Source organism: Apteryx mantelli, chromosome 7, assembly GCF_036417845.1.
Source record: "Apteryx mantelli isolate bAptMan1 chromosome 7, bAptMan1.hap1, whole genome shotgun sequence".
Taxonomy (NCBI): Eukaryota; Metazoa; Chordata; class Aves; order Apterygiformes; family Apterygidae; genus Apteryx; species Apteryx mantelli.
The window spans coordinates 35,368,351-35,386,811 of record NC_089984.1 but is presented as its reverse complement, the minus strand read 5'-3'; the positions used below and the strand labels follow the sequence as shown (position 1 = coordinate 35,386,811).

Below are 18,461 nucleotides of genomic sequence, written 5' to 3'. Positions count from 1 at the left end.
ATCCAGGCTGCTGCGTGGGCCTGGCTGCAAACTCGAGCTCCTGGACGCTGCGGCAGCACGAGCGAGTAAACAACAACACAAAAAAGCCCCGGAGCCAAACAGCCCGGAGACGACAGGGCCGGCCGAGGTGAACGCGTGCGTGAAGGCGTCGGTTAACGTGAACCAGGAAGCTTGTTGAGCACTTAGGTAACGCACCCAAACACTGTACAGCTTCGAGCGCCGTGGCCCCAACGCCGTGGCTGGCGTTCGCAGGACGAAGCGGTGACTCACGTGAGCTGAGCGGCACGGATGGGCCGGCGCCTCGGCCGCCCGCGCCGAGCATGGCCGCCCTGGCCGAGCGCCGCAGCCTGGCGGGACCCAGCCGGACGGCCGGGCGCTCGGCTCCCGCGCCCGAACGCGCACCTGCGCCAGGGCCGGGCCGCCCCGGGGGCCGCGCAGAGGCGGGGGCTCCCTGCGCCCTGGCCTGGGGCCTCTCCGCATCCCGCCAGGCCTGGCGGAAAGCCGCAGCCGAGGGGGCGCCGGGTAGATCCGGAGAGGCAGGGGTGCTGCGGGCCTCGTTGAGCAGCGCGCTTGACGGAGGCGGCGTGCACGCTCCCGCAGCGATTGCGAGAAGCCGACGGCTGCAGAGGTGGAACCGCGTGTTTCCGCTGTCAGTCCCGTGGCGGCACAGTCCTGTACGGAAAGATGCCTATTGCACCTCTAAGCCTGTGTTTCTATAGTGCACCTGCCTGGCACCTCTCTATCAAAATGAGTTAGACTTTTCCAGTAACAGGCAACTTCTATAGCACAGCGAAAGATGTCTCTGCTTCTGCTGCTTGCAATGACAACCCCAGGTCTGCTCCCCAGCATCACCTGTTTGATCCTTTTCCCATCTCAGTCACTTCTTCTAACGCGGTTTGACAGCCTGAAGTTACTGAACTGCATGAACAAACCACTTGTTGTTACCATGGCTATTGCTTTCGGACGGGCAGGCAGAAATAACAACTTTAAGGAAAATAAAAAACATATTGATCTCTTCTGTGAGACATTCTAACAAATATTGTTGATCTTACATTATACGTGACTGCATACATAAAGAAAAAGACTACTTACTTCCTCCTTAGGCATTTCTGAATTTGGCAGTCTCTGAAAGCAAGTCAGTAGTGCATACGGTAATAATCCTCGGGAGAGTGTGCTTAACATTATTGCAGGAGATCAATTCGTACTTTTGACATGATCAAACAGAAAGTTTCAACTGAACAATGAGCTTTTAGGACTAAAAGTGAAATACTAAGAAGGTGTGTATGTCTCTGTGAGTTTGCTTCATTTCACTCGTTGATGTGGCTGTAGCAGAACTATTTTTAGGTATAATCCTTCAAACAGAACATGACTTCTCCTTTCTGATTAGTACAAAGCTGGCTGCTAGTCAAAGGATAATTATTTCCCAACACATCACCTAACACAGACCAGCAAACAAAACGCTCATTATGTGAGTTATCCAGCATTAACTGTTGTTTAGCAGTTAACATTTTCTTGACAGCTTTGAGTAGGACTAATTGCTCCAGCTTCATTAGCAGAGGTTATTTACTGCTGGTGACAGTAGACTTTTCTGGAGATATTCTCACATAAAAGATTAGATTATCAGGTCAAATTCTGCTACCCATGGCAATGTGTGACTGCATTTGGCCTCAAGAAAGTCTGCTCTTTTAGTTCATAGCTGCACAATTTCCAGCCCTGCAGTTGATATATTACATAAAGGAAGTAAGTGCAGTCCACCGGACAGGAAATTACAATGAATTAGGAAAGTGTGCAGCACAAGGAAGGTTTGCAAAATAGCCACTTAAAAGTTATTAATAAAATGTCAACTTCAGATAGGGTTTAGGGAAAAAAAAGCTGACAAAGAAGTTGTCTCTATATTTGAAAATATATGCCTACCCAAATGGGAAAGCAGCTGTTTGCAAAAGAAACACTGCATGCTATCACAAACGAACGATCGATGCTGACAAATTCTGTGTGCACTGTGGGCACAAGTTCAGATCTAATTATCATAATTTTAAGCACACTTACTGCACATAATTTGATTAGTTGCAATCCTCATTGAGTAATTATTCAGTTATTGCTTGGTACAAATCTACAGTCAGTTTGTGACTAGGGTCACAGTCAAAGTATCATGAATTTTCAAGAGTGCTTTTGTGCCTAACTCAGTGATGTGCAGGTATGTTTGAAAATTTTTCTATATGCCTATCACTACATTTAGACTTCTAAAACATATATCTCCCCTCTTCTTTAAGTTTCCTGAATACACAAGAAATGAAGTCATGCTTTCCATCTGATACATTAAAAGATGTAGAGAAATGCAGCTTTCCTTCCAGAAGTGCTGGGCCACTACTGCTCAGAGAGCAACGGGCGCCTTTGAGAATCAGGCCTCTTACATGTGGAAGTCTAAGGCAGCCTTGCCAGTTTTCGCCCTGACAGATGTGGGACATTTTCTCATACTGGATTTCTGTTTTACCTGCTTCTCCCTTCCCTGCAGGTCTGCGGCTCTTTGCTGTAACTTTCTGTGCACGTACGTGTGTAGCTGCATGTCTACCACCTATACTTTCTGACTTGCAGCTCCAATTGTTAATCCATGTCTGGTTTTCTTCAAAAAAATATTCATCATGAATGTTTGACTCATTGCCTCCAGAGCATTTCAGCTGCCCCGTAACTCTTTTCAGAATACACTTCTTCACCGCTAAGAACAGCCTGTTCTGAGAGTGATCCGTGGGGGACTGCTGGCCAATACCTTCCCTCGCTCACACACATGCGTGCCATATGTCTTGCTTGATCTGTAAGGTTACTGTGCCACCGTACGAGACAGACAGGCATCCACCACACGTGTTGCCAGATGGATTATCTTAACTGTCTACTAAGGGATTAAACATGCCAACCTCCAAACTTTTCTGTCAGGTCATCGACTGGCCAAAACCCCGTGGCAGACAAATCCTGATCAGTTTACTCACACAGCTGGTCCCGTGTCGTCAAATTCATCCTGCATTTAACCTCCTTGACTTTAATGTCATTACGCTCATCAAGGGGAACTGTGACCCAGCGCACTTATTCAGCAGGATAAGCTGAGCAAGTTCTGGCCCTAAATTTCCCCTCTAAGGTCCCTGCTGAGCCAAGAATTTAATCACCTGTTAAGTCTACGGACATGAGTGAGCACTCCACTGGGAACGTTCAGACGGTTAAAATTAAGTTTGTGAGCTGATTTATGAGATTAAGACCGAAGTCCCTCAGTCTGACCCACCAGCGTAACGCCAACGTAGCCATCAGTCGCTGCACTTCCCCAGGGTCCTTCACCGCTACCACAGACGGCACCTCCCACGGGCTGTACAGCCCCTCCCGCCCGGCGGCACCACCGGTCGGGGCTGCCCCGGCTCTCGGCAGCGCAGGGCGCGCGCGGGCAATGCCCTTCGCCTTGCCCGGCAAGAGGCAGCGCTGCCTTCTGGGCCCTTCCCGACCGGTTCACGCAGCCAGCCCTCCGGTGCCGTCGGCTGGCGTCAGCCTTCGCCCTACCGTACACCCTTACAGTCCTGTTGACTTTGCTGGAATCACAGAGAAAACCGGATCCGTGGGATAAAAAAAAGTCATAAGGTGCCAGAGCACATTTAATTTAGTAACTGATCTGGCTTCACCTCGGCATTTCAAGGAGCCCATTTAACTATTGCCAGGTGAGAAACTATCAGCTGCAGCTCACATCCTAACCCCAACTAAATTAGTGGAAAAATATAATCTAGATCACTAGCCCCTTTATTTTGTCCTGGCATAAAAAGCATTAACTTCTCTTTTTAGCCTTAAAATACAGTACTGAAAACTGCTAAAAGCAAATTCCTTATTTTTTAAAACAACAGTAACAAAAAAACAGATGATTTTCAAAATGAACCTATGGCCGCTACCCTGAGGAGCTTACTTTGAGAAATATTCTTCTTAAGAGCTAATTTCTAATTAATAAAGCTAAAATAATAGCTAAAATAATAAAGCTAATTGCTTTATTTAATAAATAATAAAGCTATAAATAAAGCTAAATAATGCTTTATGTAATAAAGCTAAAAAATGGCTTCACTTTTATTCTGTACTGACATTAGGAGGTGTTTTACGAGGTCTACCCCTGTCTTTTGGTTGCTCTATCTGCCATGTATTCATTGCAGTAATATTTTATGAAACTACAAAAAACCAGTGTACCTTCACAAAGCAATAAAGGAAGACAATCTTTTTTACACTCAAGTCTTGTTTTATTCAGGGTACGCACCCAGGACCCAGCTCTGCAAGCCTTCTATTCCCAGCACCTCCCTATCTGGATCAGTCAATATGGGTATTATCTCTAAGGCGCTGTTAAACATTCAATTATCATGACCTGGCCCTCCAGGAATATGTGACTATTGGCAACTACAAAGTAAGCCCCACTTCACATTATCTTTAGCTTTATGATCTACAAACGATATGGTTTTATTTTACCTGGTGACAACAGAAAAGGTTTCCACTGATTTCAGTGGGGTTTAAACCTGCTCCAGAGTCTGATCCTGCCCCAGTAAAGTCTCAGCCATTCTCCCCGAGGTTAATCTCTTTTTTACAAGAAAAGGCAACAAAAGTCTGGACTGCTCCGCCCGGCTCCCAAGCTGCCGCCACCGCTCCTGCTCCTGGGCACGAGCTGCCCCTCGCTGCCGTTCGTTCCCGCGGGCTCCCCGTGACTCCGCACGCAGGGTCCGGCGCTCCTGACCGCCCACCGCCGACCCCCGGACCAGGCCCACCGCCTGCACCAGGTGACGTTATTTGTGGAGCGCCAGTTACTGCGTAATGAGATTTCTTTCTACTCAAGACCATTTTTAGCTTTCAAATTAAGCATCATGAAACAGCTCTGTATTCTTAAATACTCTGGGTCCTCCTGACTCCCACTCCCATACTCTTAACAAAAAGAGGAATATATCCCCGTAAGGAATAGTTACAGAAAAATAGTATATTCATTATCAGACTGGAAACACCTTGTCTTTAGCCATTAATTTTAAGGGAAGTCGGCAGACCTCAGTGCAACAGGAACACAACCTTATTTGGTTTCAAACATGTTTTTTATAATACTGTGTCAGGAAAAGCCATTAGGTAGAGTTGTATTGGTAATCTGAGCCATCTTTTGAGAAAAACAAATGCTGTTCTTCCCATTATAGAGAGATATTGTTTCAAAACCTATAGAGACACGCTTGCTTGTGCTGCAATGGTATTTATTGCACATAGACCAATTACTTACACAGTAGTAAATTGCACCAGAGTATAAATATGTTATAAAACACACACGGAGGAAAATGGAAATGACACACAAGTGCTAAAATAACAGCAGATTCACGTGGGCACTTGGAGATAAAAATAATAAAAGTCCCTTAAGATATTTTAATTTATAATATGGATATATTTACAGTACCTTCATAAAATAATATAAAAAGTCACTCTCAATAAAACTATAATAGATCAGACAAAAACAGAAATCAGTTTCAGGTTTGATGTTATTTAAACCTCTGTTTCATTTTTAATTTGTTGTGTGTATGCATGTGCAAGTAACATCTTCAGATAACCTTATAATTCTTAACACTGTGCAAAAAATGGCTTTGTCGCCATTTCTTTTTACATGTGCAGTAAATTTTTGTTGTTGCCAGGATTTTTTTTTCTGTTCATCTGTAATTACAATGAACAAACTGCAGAAGGCTTGTTCCCCCCCCCCTTTTTTTTATAAAATACTACTAGTGATACATAAATAAGCTGTTTAATATAAACATGGCCCATTTATTCCCCTGTACAATATGCACAGTTTGAGGTAGAAGTTTCTCAGCCTGACTGTTATTGTCTGGCCAAAGAAGATAAGGACAATAATTCACCGGTTGCTGCTGCGGAGGGAAAAAGCAGAGAGGGCTTTTTCCCCCTCTTTCAAAATATATCTGTGTTCCTCATTACTATTTTTTTCTCTGTTTCTACTCTGGGTAACAGGGGAGCGCAGCTACTAAGAGTTTAAAACAAAACTTGCCAGAGGATAAATATTGCCAGCCTGGTCTGCAGAAGCGCAGCGCACCTGCAGTTGCCAGCGACTTCAGTGGGTTTTTAGGAAGCCTACGCTTTGCCAAAAATCGGCCGACTTTCCCGTGCATGAGAGACTACCCCTGCGGCCCTCGGAAATAAAAACTGGGACATCTGATAGCCCCAAACAAGGTCGGGAACGGCGCTGATGCTGCCCACAACTGAAGTCAATGGCCAAACGCCGGCGCTGCAACGCTCCCGTCTCAGGTTCGACCACCAGCACGGCCCCGAGAAAACTTAACCTGCGAGGGGGATTTTCACATTCCCTTCCAGTTGTTCTTCTCCAGCCCACCCACATCTGAGTCTCTTTCAAAGCTAAATATGATCTGATTATATTTGGGTCTGGTTGTTTATTTTCGTCGCTCTCTGGTCAGTGGGTTTCCTGCTTGCTTTAGCTTCAGATGAGGTATGCTGTACACAAGTTCACCTGCTTGTATTCCTAAGTAAACACAGATTTCTCTCCCCAGTAAGGCAGAGCGCCGTTCTGCTGGGCGTTAGCCTTACGACCAGGCTTCTGCCGGGGACTTTTCCGCTCGGGCCGATTTCCCTGCCTGCCGTGCTGCTGCCGCTCGGCCGAGGCGCCCCGTGCCCCCCCGCCCCACGTCCCCAGCGCCCGCCCTATACCTTGGACTCCGAATTGGAAGTTTTGCTATTTCTCTCCTCCAGGCTGGATTCACTGCCTCCCTGCGTGCCCCCATTGCAATCGGACCAGGTCCCGCCGAGGCCGCGCTCGGGGGAGCCCAGCGTGCTGATGAAGCCCCCCGGGAGCCGGGAGAGCTCCCCGCTGCCGGCGCGCAGCCTCCGGCCGCCTCTCCGGGGGCAGCAGAGCAGCCGCTTGAAGGCCTTGCGGAAGTCGGGGCTGCGGCAGTAGATGATGGGGTTGAAAGCGGAGTTGGCATAGCCCAGCCAGTTGAAGAAGACGAAGAGCCAGTCCGGCACCAGGTCCCTGTTGAAGACGTTGACAATGTTCACCAGGAAGAAAGGGAGCCAGCAGAGGGTGAAGACCCCCATGATGATGCCCAAAGTCTTCAGGGCTTTCTGCTCCTTCATGGCCATGATCCGGGAGGTCTTCCGCTTGCTGGCTCGGCCGTTGCCGAGGATGGGCTGGTGGTGGGGGTGAGGGGGAGGGTGCGGGGGCGGCTGCTGCTGCTCGTGGCTCCCGTAGAAGCGGCCCTCGCACCTATCGATCTTCCTGATCTGCTCCTTGGCTTCTCTGTACACCCGGATGTACACAAAGATCATTATGAGGAGGGGGATATAGAAGGAAATGATGGACGAGGCGATGGCGTAAGCCCTGTTGGTGACGAAGTCGCAGCAGCCCGGATCCTGGTAGCACTCCAGCGCCTGGGGGTCCTCGTCCCGCCACCAGTGCATCATGATGGGCAGAAAGGAGACCAGGGCGGAGATGGCCCAGACGGTGCAGATGATGCCCTTGGCCCGACCCTTGGTCATGAGGCTCTGGTAGCGGAAAGGCGAGGTGATGGCCAGGTAGCGGTCGATGGCGATGACGCACAAGGTCTCGATGCTGGCCGTCACGCAGAGCACGTCCAGGGAGGTCCAGCACTCGCAGAGGAAGGAGCCCCAGAGCCAGGTGCCCCGCACCACCAGCGTGGCCCCGAAGGGCACCACCAGCAGCCCCATCACCAGGTCGGCGCAGGCCAGGGAGGTGATGAAGAGGTTGGTGAGGGTCTGCAGCCGCTGCGTGCGCCCGATGGCCGCGATCACCAGCACGTTGCCCGCCACGATGAGCAGCACCACCAGGGCCATCAGCAGGCTCATGCCCACGGCCCACTGCTGCGAGAGCAGCTCGCCGGGCAGCTGCCGGCTCCCGGGGGGGGGCGGCGCCGTCGCCGTCGCCGTCGCCCCGCCGGGGCCGGCGCCGGCGCCGGGGCCAGGGCCGGAGCGGTTGTGGGGGCCGCAGTCCGGCGGCAGCCACCCGTCGCCCATGGCTGCGCGGGGGCGCTCAGGGCCGCCGAGCTGCGCCGCGGGCAGGAAGGCGGCGGCGCCGCGCCGCTCCCCGCCGCTCCCCGCCGCCGCCGCCGCCGCCGTCCCCGCGCCCGGGCTGCCGCATGGCCCCGCGCCGCCGCCGCCGCCGGCTCCCGCGCCCGCCGCCCCGCCCCTCGCGTCACGGCCCGCCGCCAATCGGCGCCGCGGGGGCGGGGCCGCCCCGCCCCGCCCACTCTGCGCGCGCCTGCCCTGCCCGGTCCTGCCCCTGCCCTGCCTGTGCCCTGCCCTGCCTGTGCCTGTGCCCTGCCCTGTCCTGCCTCTGCCTGTGCCCTGCGTGTGCCCTGCCCTGTTCTGCCCTGCCCGGTCCTGCCCCTGCCCTGCCTGTGCCTGTGCCCTGCCCGTGCCCTGCCCCTGTCCTGCCTGTGCCCTGCCCTGCCTGTGCCCTGCCCTGTCCTGCCTCTGTCCTGCTTGTGCCCTGCCCTGCCTGTGCCTGTGCCCTGCCCTGTCCTGCCTCTGCCTGTGCCCTGCGTGTGCCCTGCCCTGTTCTGCCCTGCCCGGTCCTGCCCCTGCCCTGCCTGTGCCCTGCCCATGTCCTGCCCCTACCCTGCCTGTGCCCTGCCCTGTCTTGCCTGTGCCTGTGCCTGTGCCCTGCCCCTGCCCTGCCTGTGCCTGTGCCTGTGCCTGTGCCTGTGCCCTGCTCCTGCCCTGCTCCTGCCCTGCTTGTGCCTTGCTCCTGCCCTGCCTGAGCCCTGCCTGTGCCCTGCCCCTGCCTGTGCCCCTGCCCTGCCTCTACCGTTCCCCTGCCCTGTCCTGCCCCTACCCCTGCCCCTGCCTGGCTGTTGGTGGGGCAGGCTGCCTGCGCCAGGGTGGCAGCGGGAGCCCAGGCCCAGAAAGGCAGCATGGGGAAGGCAGCGGCCCCGGAGAGGCAGGTCTCGCCGTATTGGCACAGCACAGAGGGGAACCTGTCCCCTTTTGGGGCTGCCACCCTGGGAGTCAGGGTGCACCGTGGCAGTGTAGTCGAGCGGTGTACCCACCGGCAGCGCCTTTGCTCTCCTGCCTGTTTCACAGCCGCTGCTGCTCTGCAGGAGCGGGCCAGGAGAAAAGGGGTCTCAGCTGCTATTTGTAACACACCCCCGCCTGGTCCTGGTGAATATATAGCGTTTCAAACCAAAATGTTCACTGTGGCCCTGATCCAAAGTCCACTGAGTGAACGACATTTTGCTGTGACTCCATTGTGCTTTGTAATTGTGCTTTATCACCTTGCCTCGGGGTCTGGGGCAGGCGGTCCCGAATCCCCCCGGCAGCTGGAAATGGCCTAAACGCAGGGATCCTGCACCCCTGCTGGGAAACACCCCGCGCTGGCGCCTCAGCTCCCGGCTGTGCCTGTCAGGCACATGGGCGCAAACTATTCCTGCAGGTGTTTCACTTCTTTACGCTTGAAAAGTGTAAAATGCCAAGAGTTGCTACTGTTAATATCACTCTTGATTAGAAAGAGAAAAAGGCCTTTACAACCTCCCTCTTTCCCCTCCAGTATTTGCAGGTGACACGCAGTAGCGCTTGGGGCAATAGCTTCCAGGGATATCGCCTGCACCGCGACAAATACAAGAAGGACGGGTCCGGCATCGCTGCCCTGCCGCCGGGCTCGGCTTGCCCAGATTTGATTTATAAACCTCCAGTTTAGGAGACCAGTGCTGGCAGCACTACGCAAGTACTGTGGCTTGTGACTCGTGTGCGCGTGTGCGTGCATGTGCCTTTCTTTTCAAGCCCTGTGCATCTCTCCGTCGCAAGCCCTGTTTCTCCTGGCCTCCTCGGGGCTCCCAGCTCCAGCCCCTGCAGCTTCGGAGCCTGGGAGCTGGGAGACTTGGCTTCTGTTCCTGGTTTTTCTCTGTTGCTTTGAACCGGTCTCTCTGGACTTGTTAAAATGCGACTTTTACCCGGTCTGGTCAAACACTGCTAAATCTACAGACTGCTGTAATTTTTAGTATTGTTATTTGTTAATGATGAATAAAGCACACGAAGTAGCCCAGGGCTATAATGCCTGCATAACGCATTCCATACAAATCCCCGTCCTGCTCTTACCTACTTCGGTGAAACCTACCGCCATTAACTGGCTAAAATGGTTGGTCTGTATTCTCAACTACTTGTTCAGCCCTTTGTTCAGCTCTGAAACTAGAAGATTATTCTTGGGTGAGTTTAAATGTTTTTACTCCTCTTTTAAACCTCTTAAAATAATATAAAACAGCTGTTGGGTAAATGAGAGCCAGTTCCCCTCTCTCCCTTTTTTTAATCACCGGCATGTCTTACAGCAGCACCAAACATTCCCCACAGCAGTCTGGGAGCAACTGGAAGGAACAGTTATTTTTTTCCCCATATATATTTATTCTGCTAAGGCTGCTTCGTTGTTCCAGCTGGACCACAAAAATCCCTTCCAGGCTCAGACTTGATTTACAAGGTCGCAACCTGGGAGCGAATTATTTATTTATTTACATGCTATTTACTTAACCCTGACTAAAGGCCACACACCAGCTTGGACCTGCTGCTTGGCAAACTATTCCCGAGCGTTCCCATGGACTTTGCTTTGCTGCTTGCCATCTGATGGACCAAAGTGCGACCTCCTTTGATGGGGAGGGAGGGAGGCATGGCATCTTCAGGGGCAAAGGGAGGCCTAATGCTGAAGGATTGTGGCTGGGGATACTTGTCTATCACAGGTACCTATGACACTGATGAGGAAACAAAAATGTGTCAGTCGGTCCTGATCTTCAACAGCCTGGTCACAGGAATAGTTGCTGCCTCTCTGCACTGAATCTTTCAGCAGGAAAGAACTCGGGACACTGGGAGATGGGGCTGCAGCTTTACTGTAAGTTGCTATAAATGCAATCTTCAGTGGATTTGGTTTGCAAGCCTTCACGTATGTGCTCACTGCCCCAAACCAAAGGGGGCAGAGGAGAATTTGGCTGATCAATCAAAAGCCACCTTTTAATTTTCCTAAACTCAGGCAGGCTGCATCATCTCTTGAAGTCTGTCCACATACAGACAACAGTTTAGAACAGTGGAGCTTTGGGACAGAACCAATTTTTTTTCCGGATCTAGCTGGAACAGTTAAAGTAGTTACCAGCTCTGCTGTCCATTACAACCCCAAAGCCTTCACAGTTGAGAGACACTCTGATGGATTTTGTGAAGGTGTGTGCTCCATTTTAATGCAAAATCAGCCAGGTTAAAATCCGATAAAATCTTAAATGCCTTTCCCAAGATGACACTGATGGTGGGAAGCAAAGTTAGGAGTACCATCTCACTAATCTTGGAGCATCATCCATCCATCATGTGTTCAGACCTTTTATTGCTATAGTATCCCTATATAGTTAATAAATACCACAACCTAATCAATGCCAGCTCTTTGCCTATCAACCTGTCCTATCAGATAAGGATCTCTAACTGCTTTGCAAAGGAAGATAAGCTTAAAGATTGGAGAAATAAAGGAAGTTACTGTCTATCTAGTATGCAGTAAACCAGAAGACACATAATCATTGCTTCCCAATATCTTTTTGGTTCAACACACACCAATATGGAATGTCAGATCAGAGCTGGAGCAAGAATGTCTTTGGGAAACAATGCAACTCCAAAGGAAAAAATAAGTACATTTGCAATTTTTGTACAGAACATCCCTCTGGCTCTTGCAGCATAGAACAGCCACATAACTGTAGGATTAACCCCTTTCAGAGAGATACCTTTTGTAAATTGCCTTTAACTTGAAATTTGCTTGTGCTTTTGAATTTCAGACAACTCTTAACATGATTTTACTATAGCTCTTTGTTTCCATATTATTTAAGGATGTCAGGTCAAGAGAAGAGCATTCAAAACTGAAATGTATTGTTTCTACTTGCACTCCATATCACAGTTTTTAATGAACAACTAATTTATGTTTTCCCCTAGAATTTATTTAAAAAAATAAACAGTTGTAATTAGGTCAGATCAGTCTTATATTGCGCATAGGATAATAGATAGACCAACAGGAAGTCAACATCTATTGCATTTGAGGGACCCTGTTGGCATGAGCTGTGAAGCTTCAACATTTCAGGAACTGCAATGGGTTATCTAGGTATATTTTAAACCCTAGTCTTTTGAGATGCTTTGTACAGCTTTCCGTTGTCTCCTCACCTCTGTCCATGCAAAACAGACTGCAAGATGAAGGTCCTGTTGGGTGTGCATACATCTACATATATGGCACTGTTCTGGGAATGTCAATAGTAGCAGCACCAGGAATGAGGGCTGGGAATGGGGGCTGGGCAGAGGAGCTAAACCTTGTTGTTGCAGCAGGCTGGGGCAGTGCTGGAGACAATGGATTTGTTGTTGTTAAACCTGTGTCCTGTGGACAGGCTGGTGACTTGCTGCTGGTAGCCAGGGCCTGGATTTCTGGGGGTTTCTGAGCTCTTTGTAGCATGTCTTGGCACTCTTACACAGCCTGCGTGGTTGGTAGGAGAAGTAGGATGCACAGCAGAGAGGTGATGAATGTTTACAGAAAGAAAGATGGTGGAGTTAATAAATGAGAAGACTGAAGAGACTATTTTAGCTTATTGATGACATTGTAATCTCTTAATGCAGTTGCAGGAAGAAAAAATTGTCAGGGAGGGAGAGGAATAATTTAGATGAATACAAGAAGATTTATTGAGGGGTAATATGATGAAAGGGGAAATTTGATATGAATATCTGAAAGAGCTTTTAGGATGTCAAACCCATTAGGTTGCCAGAAGTAGCAGTGGATGTCTCATCACTCTGGCCTTTATAGTTAGATTTGACAAAACTCTAATTCTCAGCTTTGGATCAAACTGCACCATCTCTAAGATCTGGTCATTTCCAGCTCTTACTTCCAGCTTTAGCATGGTTTCCTACCATATCTCAGCAACCTGAGTCTTATCAAGTATCCTTCAGTTTTCCTAGTGCAAAGAAAAATAATCTCTCTGAGCTTTGCTACTGGGTAACCAGCTGAATTTAAGGAAGATTTACTGGAGATGTGGAGTGAAGGAATAGTTTGTCCCTGGCTATTAGGCTTGTATGGACAGAGCAGAGCTGGCCACCAACTGGACTGAACAGCTGCCTGCCCAGCACAAGGTGAGGCTGTGCTTGCAGGGAACTAGCCAGACACTTACAACCTGGCAGGATCTTATCATCATTGTCCAGCCATGCCCTCATTGCAATCAAAATCAGGCATTACCGTTATTCATTTAATATAAACTTAAATATCAACTGTTTGTTCTTTTAGGCATTAGTTGAAGTCCACTGAAATGCTTGGAAGGCCTCCTGTTGATTTCAGTGAGTTATGCACTGTTGTCATTCTTCTTTCTCTGGAGAGCAAGAACTATGTAAAGGCAAATTAAAAATGCATTTGCTGTCACTTTTTCTTCTTGCTGTCCTCCTAAATCCCTTTGTAAACTCAGCATACATCCGAGAAACCATTTTGTGTTGGTTATCTAAACATTTTCACTAAAACCTAAACTGAAGGAAAGCAGATGAGAAACAACTTTTCAAGTCTTTATACAAAGTAATCAGGCTTCACCCTCTGTTTTGTCCCATGAAGAAACTGTCACTGGGCTATATTCTCATCAGACATTTGTTATTAGAGAAATAGAGACGTGATGGAACACTGCCACAAGATCCATGTCTCTTGTTTTTAAAATAAACATCTTGGCTTTGACTTGACATTTATTTTCCATAAATGCCTCAGCTTCAATTTGGCATTTCTGTAACAGTGGGAGACCGTTATCCTGTGACAACATGCAATTCCATTGACATTATCTCTTGATTATATGTGACAGTGCGCCAAATACTGTATATACTTGCTTTTAGTCAAACAATGCAATAGAAATATAAAACAAACGTATTGAACAACAGAAGTGGCCATACTTTCCAGCCCTATACTGAGTGTTTGGCACAATAATTACATGAGATATGCTATGCAGTAGTATGTGCTACATTAGTAAGAGCACTCTGAGTTTAACTTGGTGCGTCCAAGGTTTTGAATGCCTAGTGACAATCCCTATTGACTTCTGAGCTGTAGTTGGTGCATTGGTTAGCGTGTACAGGACCCACCATACCAACAGTCTGAAAAGCTCTGAATCAATCTGAATGCACACAGATAAGTCCTGCTGCTCTGAAAGACCCTGCCATGTTAACACAGATGTTGTTTAGAGCAGTTTTTCATCACAGGACCCTCTTACAAGCATGCTGATTCATTAATTCCCTCCAAGTGATTAAAGAGGTGCAATGACTCTCTGTCTTTTGGTCCTTGTGTCCTGAATTCTGGGTTGTGCTGTTTTTAAAAAGTCAAACCTCAGGAAAAGGTTGAGTTTGACCAGTGAGCTCAGCTCCATTCAATCCTTCCAAAATGGACTGTGGACTTCTTTTATTCCAGTGCCCTTTAGGGATAAAAATTTTGAAGATCCTTTATTTTTCTCTGTAGGATTGAACTCAAGTCTCTATTTTTCCAGTATTTCATGAGAATTGTGATGCTTTTTGTAATCCTATCCACAACTTAAATGTAGGGCCCTGGATTGAGGTCTCATTAGGTGAGCAAAGGAAAGGGCTGATTTTAGTCTGGAAATGTGTCTCTTTCAAAACATGGGTTTGGATTTGTATATGCTGAAGTTTGGACTGGGAGTAAAATTTCTGGCTCATGCCAGATATATTTATTTGTGGCATAGAAGTCTAAAGGAGTTACATCAATTTATGCTTGTTGATGAGCTTGCTCTTTGTCAGTCCCGCTGATAGTTTTCAAAATCCCCTCCTCACCAACCCCATGCCATATGCCTCATAGGACATCTGTAATTCAATTTTTGAGCATCTCACTCAGGAGAGATTCTTATTCCATCTTTCTCAGTGACACTTTAGAATTTGTGTGATCAGTCGGTCCCTGGACTGATGTCCCAAGGCATGCAGTGATTTTACCATTGTGTTACTCTTCATCCTGCAGGACTGAATTTTTTCTGGGTAAAAGCAATGCCCAAACTTTGCTAAAAACAAACTAGTTTTGGCATTTCTGGAAGCAGAGTTCCTTTTGCTGTTGATGCAGTTTTCATTAAGTTAATCCCCTAAAGCTATTTGACAGAACAGTTTTCATTTCAATCTGAACTAATATTAATCTAGAGCAATAAAGGGTCAATGATTAATCCAGATTATAAATAACATTTGCCTTTAATTGCTTGAGCTGCCAAGTCTCACTGTCTGCACCTATTCTTTCCTGACATCCAGAATCCCAGACAGAAACACTTGCACTGTGAGAAGAGCCCAAGACTGCCTCTTTTTTAAGCATCAGCGATTCCTTTGAGAGGGGTGGCGGAACATTTAAAGCAAGCCAGAAAACATTGCAGTAGTTAGAGTCTTTGTTTATACAGAGAGAATGCAGCCGAGAGATTAGAGTGGAGAAGTGATGACTACAAGTCCTCTGAGATTTTATTCCAGTCCATTCCCACTTCAACACACATTTGCTGCAAGCAGTTGCTTCATTTCTCCATATCTTAGCTTACCCATCTGTAAGATGAAAGTTGTTTGTTTCAGGAAATATCAGCTGATATTTTAATTGGAACAAAGAGCTAATGCTTTACAAGCACCTGTATATGTTCTGGACAGCAAAAAGACTGACTTGAGCAGAGGGGGTGTGGAGTCTAGCTCCAGCTGGCTGTGATGGTGGGTGGTAGGGGTGATTTTGATGTCTGGACAGCCCAATGTTGTTGGCTGGGCATCTTTAGATGTAGGACCAGAACTTTAGACTCTTTAGGGAAATGGGTTAGGGCTCCCACTCGGAGAAAAAATATTCTGGATATTTTTTTTTAAGCCAGAAAAGTCAATTGCAGTTCATACTAACTTAAGGAGGTACCCTGGGAAGGAGCTCTGCATGGCTGAGACTACATTACAACATGTGAAAAAGCTGGATGGTTATTCCTTTTTGGTGGCAGTAAAAGTGCCTTTTGAAGCTTTTTGGGAATGCTGAGTTCTAAGTTTTATTTTTCAAACCTGTTTGTCTTTCAGGAATTTCATAATGTTCAGTCACAAGGTTTTTCTAAGTAACAATTCTTGTAAGGTGTCTTAGTACCTTTTAAGCCAGTTTTGTTTTTTTTTGGTTAAAGGTAAAAACAAGCCTTGCTATTTCATAAGCAATAATTGCTGCCTGTTAGCATCCATCTGTAGCCTTGCACGTCTCTCAGCTAGCTATCAAACATACAACATTAACCTGTCATGCCACATACTCAAGTGGATACTATCTTTACTACACACTGAATAAAATAAAGCTACTTTGAAGTAATGAGGGATGTGCCCCTCCATAAAGTGTGTCAGACTACTGATTGCTTTTATTTGGTGCAAATAATTATAGGATTAGCTAAAAGAGGAAGAAGCAGTAGAATGCACATGTTGAACACTGTCAGCATGTGGCATGCAGAGCCATGTGGCATTCCTATTATCTGACATTAAAAAAGCCCCAAAGCTAACAGTTATACTGAAAATCCTTCCGTGGAAATCTATGCAGCTACTTTCACCTAATTCCATTTTTTTCTTTCTAACCTGTTGTTTTGGACCTTTCTGATATATACCTTTCATATCTAGTACTGGAAACAGCTGTGAAAGTCTAAACATCATTAACATCAACCTTAGATATGGTAAATGCATGTCATTCATTGAGTGAATGCTCCTATGGTTCAGTTGTCAGAGAATAAACTCTTGACTCAGATCTGGGTAAACTAGCTTGCTGCCAATTAATATGTGTTGCACTGGTTGACTTGCAGACCACTGGAGTCCTCTGGCAAGTGGGAAAGGAGAAGTGCTAGTCCTGTTACACTTACTTCTTTTAAACATATTGTTGCAGGCCTGGCTCTGGTCCCAAAGCGATCAGTGGTTAAATGTTATGTTTACGTCCATAGTTTTTGAGGAGTGTTGACTACCCGCAGGCTGTAGGGCCTTCCAGGTTAGATTTTGTTATCAGTATTCAGCATCCCCAGGGGGATCAGCTGTACGTGCTATGTTTTGGGACATTTGGATCAGTGCCATTTTCTCTATTCACATGCTTTGCTCACCCATTCCCACAAATCAGTTTATTGTGTGATACTTGTTACCAAGAGTTCACAGGAGAAGGCTTTTGTTGTTATTTTCTTTATCTTTGTCTTAAAGAACCATAAACTTAAGAAGAAAGCTGCAAGCCTCATACCCAACCTGACAAGATACATAATTTATAATGAAATTTATGTGAAGTGAGTGAAAGGACTTACGTGGTTCAGCATCATTTTATATTCACTAAAAAGCACCTGTAATACAGCACTTTGTCTCTGTCTGGCTCACTAATCATGTAAACTTAGAATGATGTTTACTTTTGTAAAGAGGTCTAGCATTAGCTCCTTTGAAGATTAAGTGAAAAATTAGTGTTCAGAACTGCAAAGTCTGTTCAGCCAACTCTAGTCATTGGAGTAAAGATTGAACTCTTTGACAGAGCCATGGACCAGACTCCCTAGCTTGTGGTGTTAATGAGAGATGTGAACATAACCCTCTGTGCATATATATCTTCTTTCTCATAGCAGTGATTATAAACCACTAGATTTCTAAAAGACACTAAAATTCCAAGTATCCAGGCAACAAACTAGAGTTGAAGAAGGACTGAATTCAGAGATTCACCTCAATCAACTAATAAGACCCAAAATAAAATCCTGGCTTATTGTGATACAAAAGGAGTAAAAATAACTTAGAACATGACTGGCAAATCGTTTTATCAACATTTTATTTGTTTGTTCAGGTCTGAAGTGGTTGTTATAATAGACAGAACATTTCTATGATCCCACTGTTGAGTGCTGCCCTGAATGAATGAGTCAGAGTCAAGGCTTAATGTTATGCATTGCTCCTGCTTGCCTTTTCTTACTGGCTAGGAGAAATCCATCTGCTGACCACTTCTCTCTGGCCTTGCTACTGCCCATTTTGATTAGACTATTTGTTGCCTATGGATGTTTTGCTCTTCAATGGTTTTGGACCATGGCATGCTCTTTTTTCTTTTGTCTGTCATAAAATCATGCTGAGATAGTGAGAAATTGCTTTGCTGTTCACCATTTTGCTTATCTATTTGTAAAAGCATCACTAATGATAAGTAATAGCATGTTTCTGATGCTGTTTAGATGCTTTCTGTTGGAAAGTGCCTCTTAGTCTGTATTTAGCACCAGATATATATGAGGAACCCCAGTTTCCCAGAGGTAAAGTGGAGAAACATTTGCTCTGTACTTATGAAAATCTGGCCGGAATTGAAAGCTATATAACCAGATCTTTCAACAAAATGATCATGTTCTTAATGCACAGCTGTCACTAGAAATGGAGCTGGACTGATCCTAGATCTTGTTCTTGGTCTGAGCATCTTTCTTTTTGTTATAACTTGGCCCAGTGTCCTTTTTGAGCTAAATTACTGTCCTGCATCT

General features: G+C 46.9%; 1 protein-coding gene across 6 annotated transcripts in view; it reads right to left on the bottom strand.

The window, feature by feature from the left end:
* Nucleotides 1-8,069, bottom strand: part of ADRB1 (adrenoceptor beta 1) — a 64,856-nt gene extending 56,787 nt beyond the window's left edge. For 5 of the 6 annotated variants that reach the window (XR_010884754.1, XM_067300278.1, XM_067300276.1 and 2 more), the window contains exon 1: nucleotides 6,703-8,069. Coding sequence is in view for 5 of the 6 variants with exons in the window: in XM_067300278.1 (XP_067156379.1) it covers nucleotides 6,703-8,025 (1,323 nt within the window). In the remaining variant the exon portion in view is untranslated. The remainder of the gene's footprint in view (nucleotides 1-6,702) is intronic. The other variant, XM_067300280.1, reaches the window with a different exon arrangement.
* Nucleotides 8,070-18,461: the final 10,392 nt, after the last annotated feature.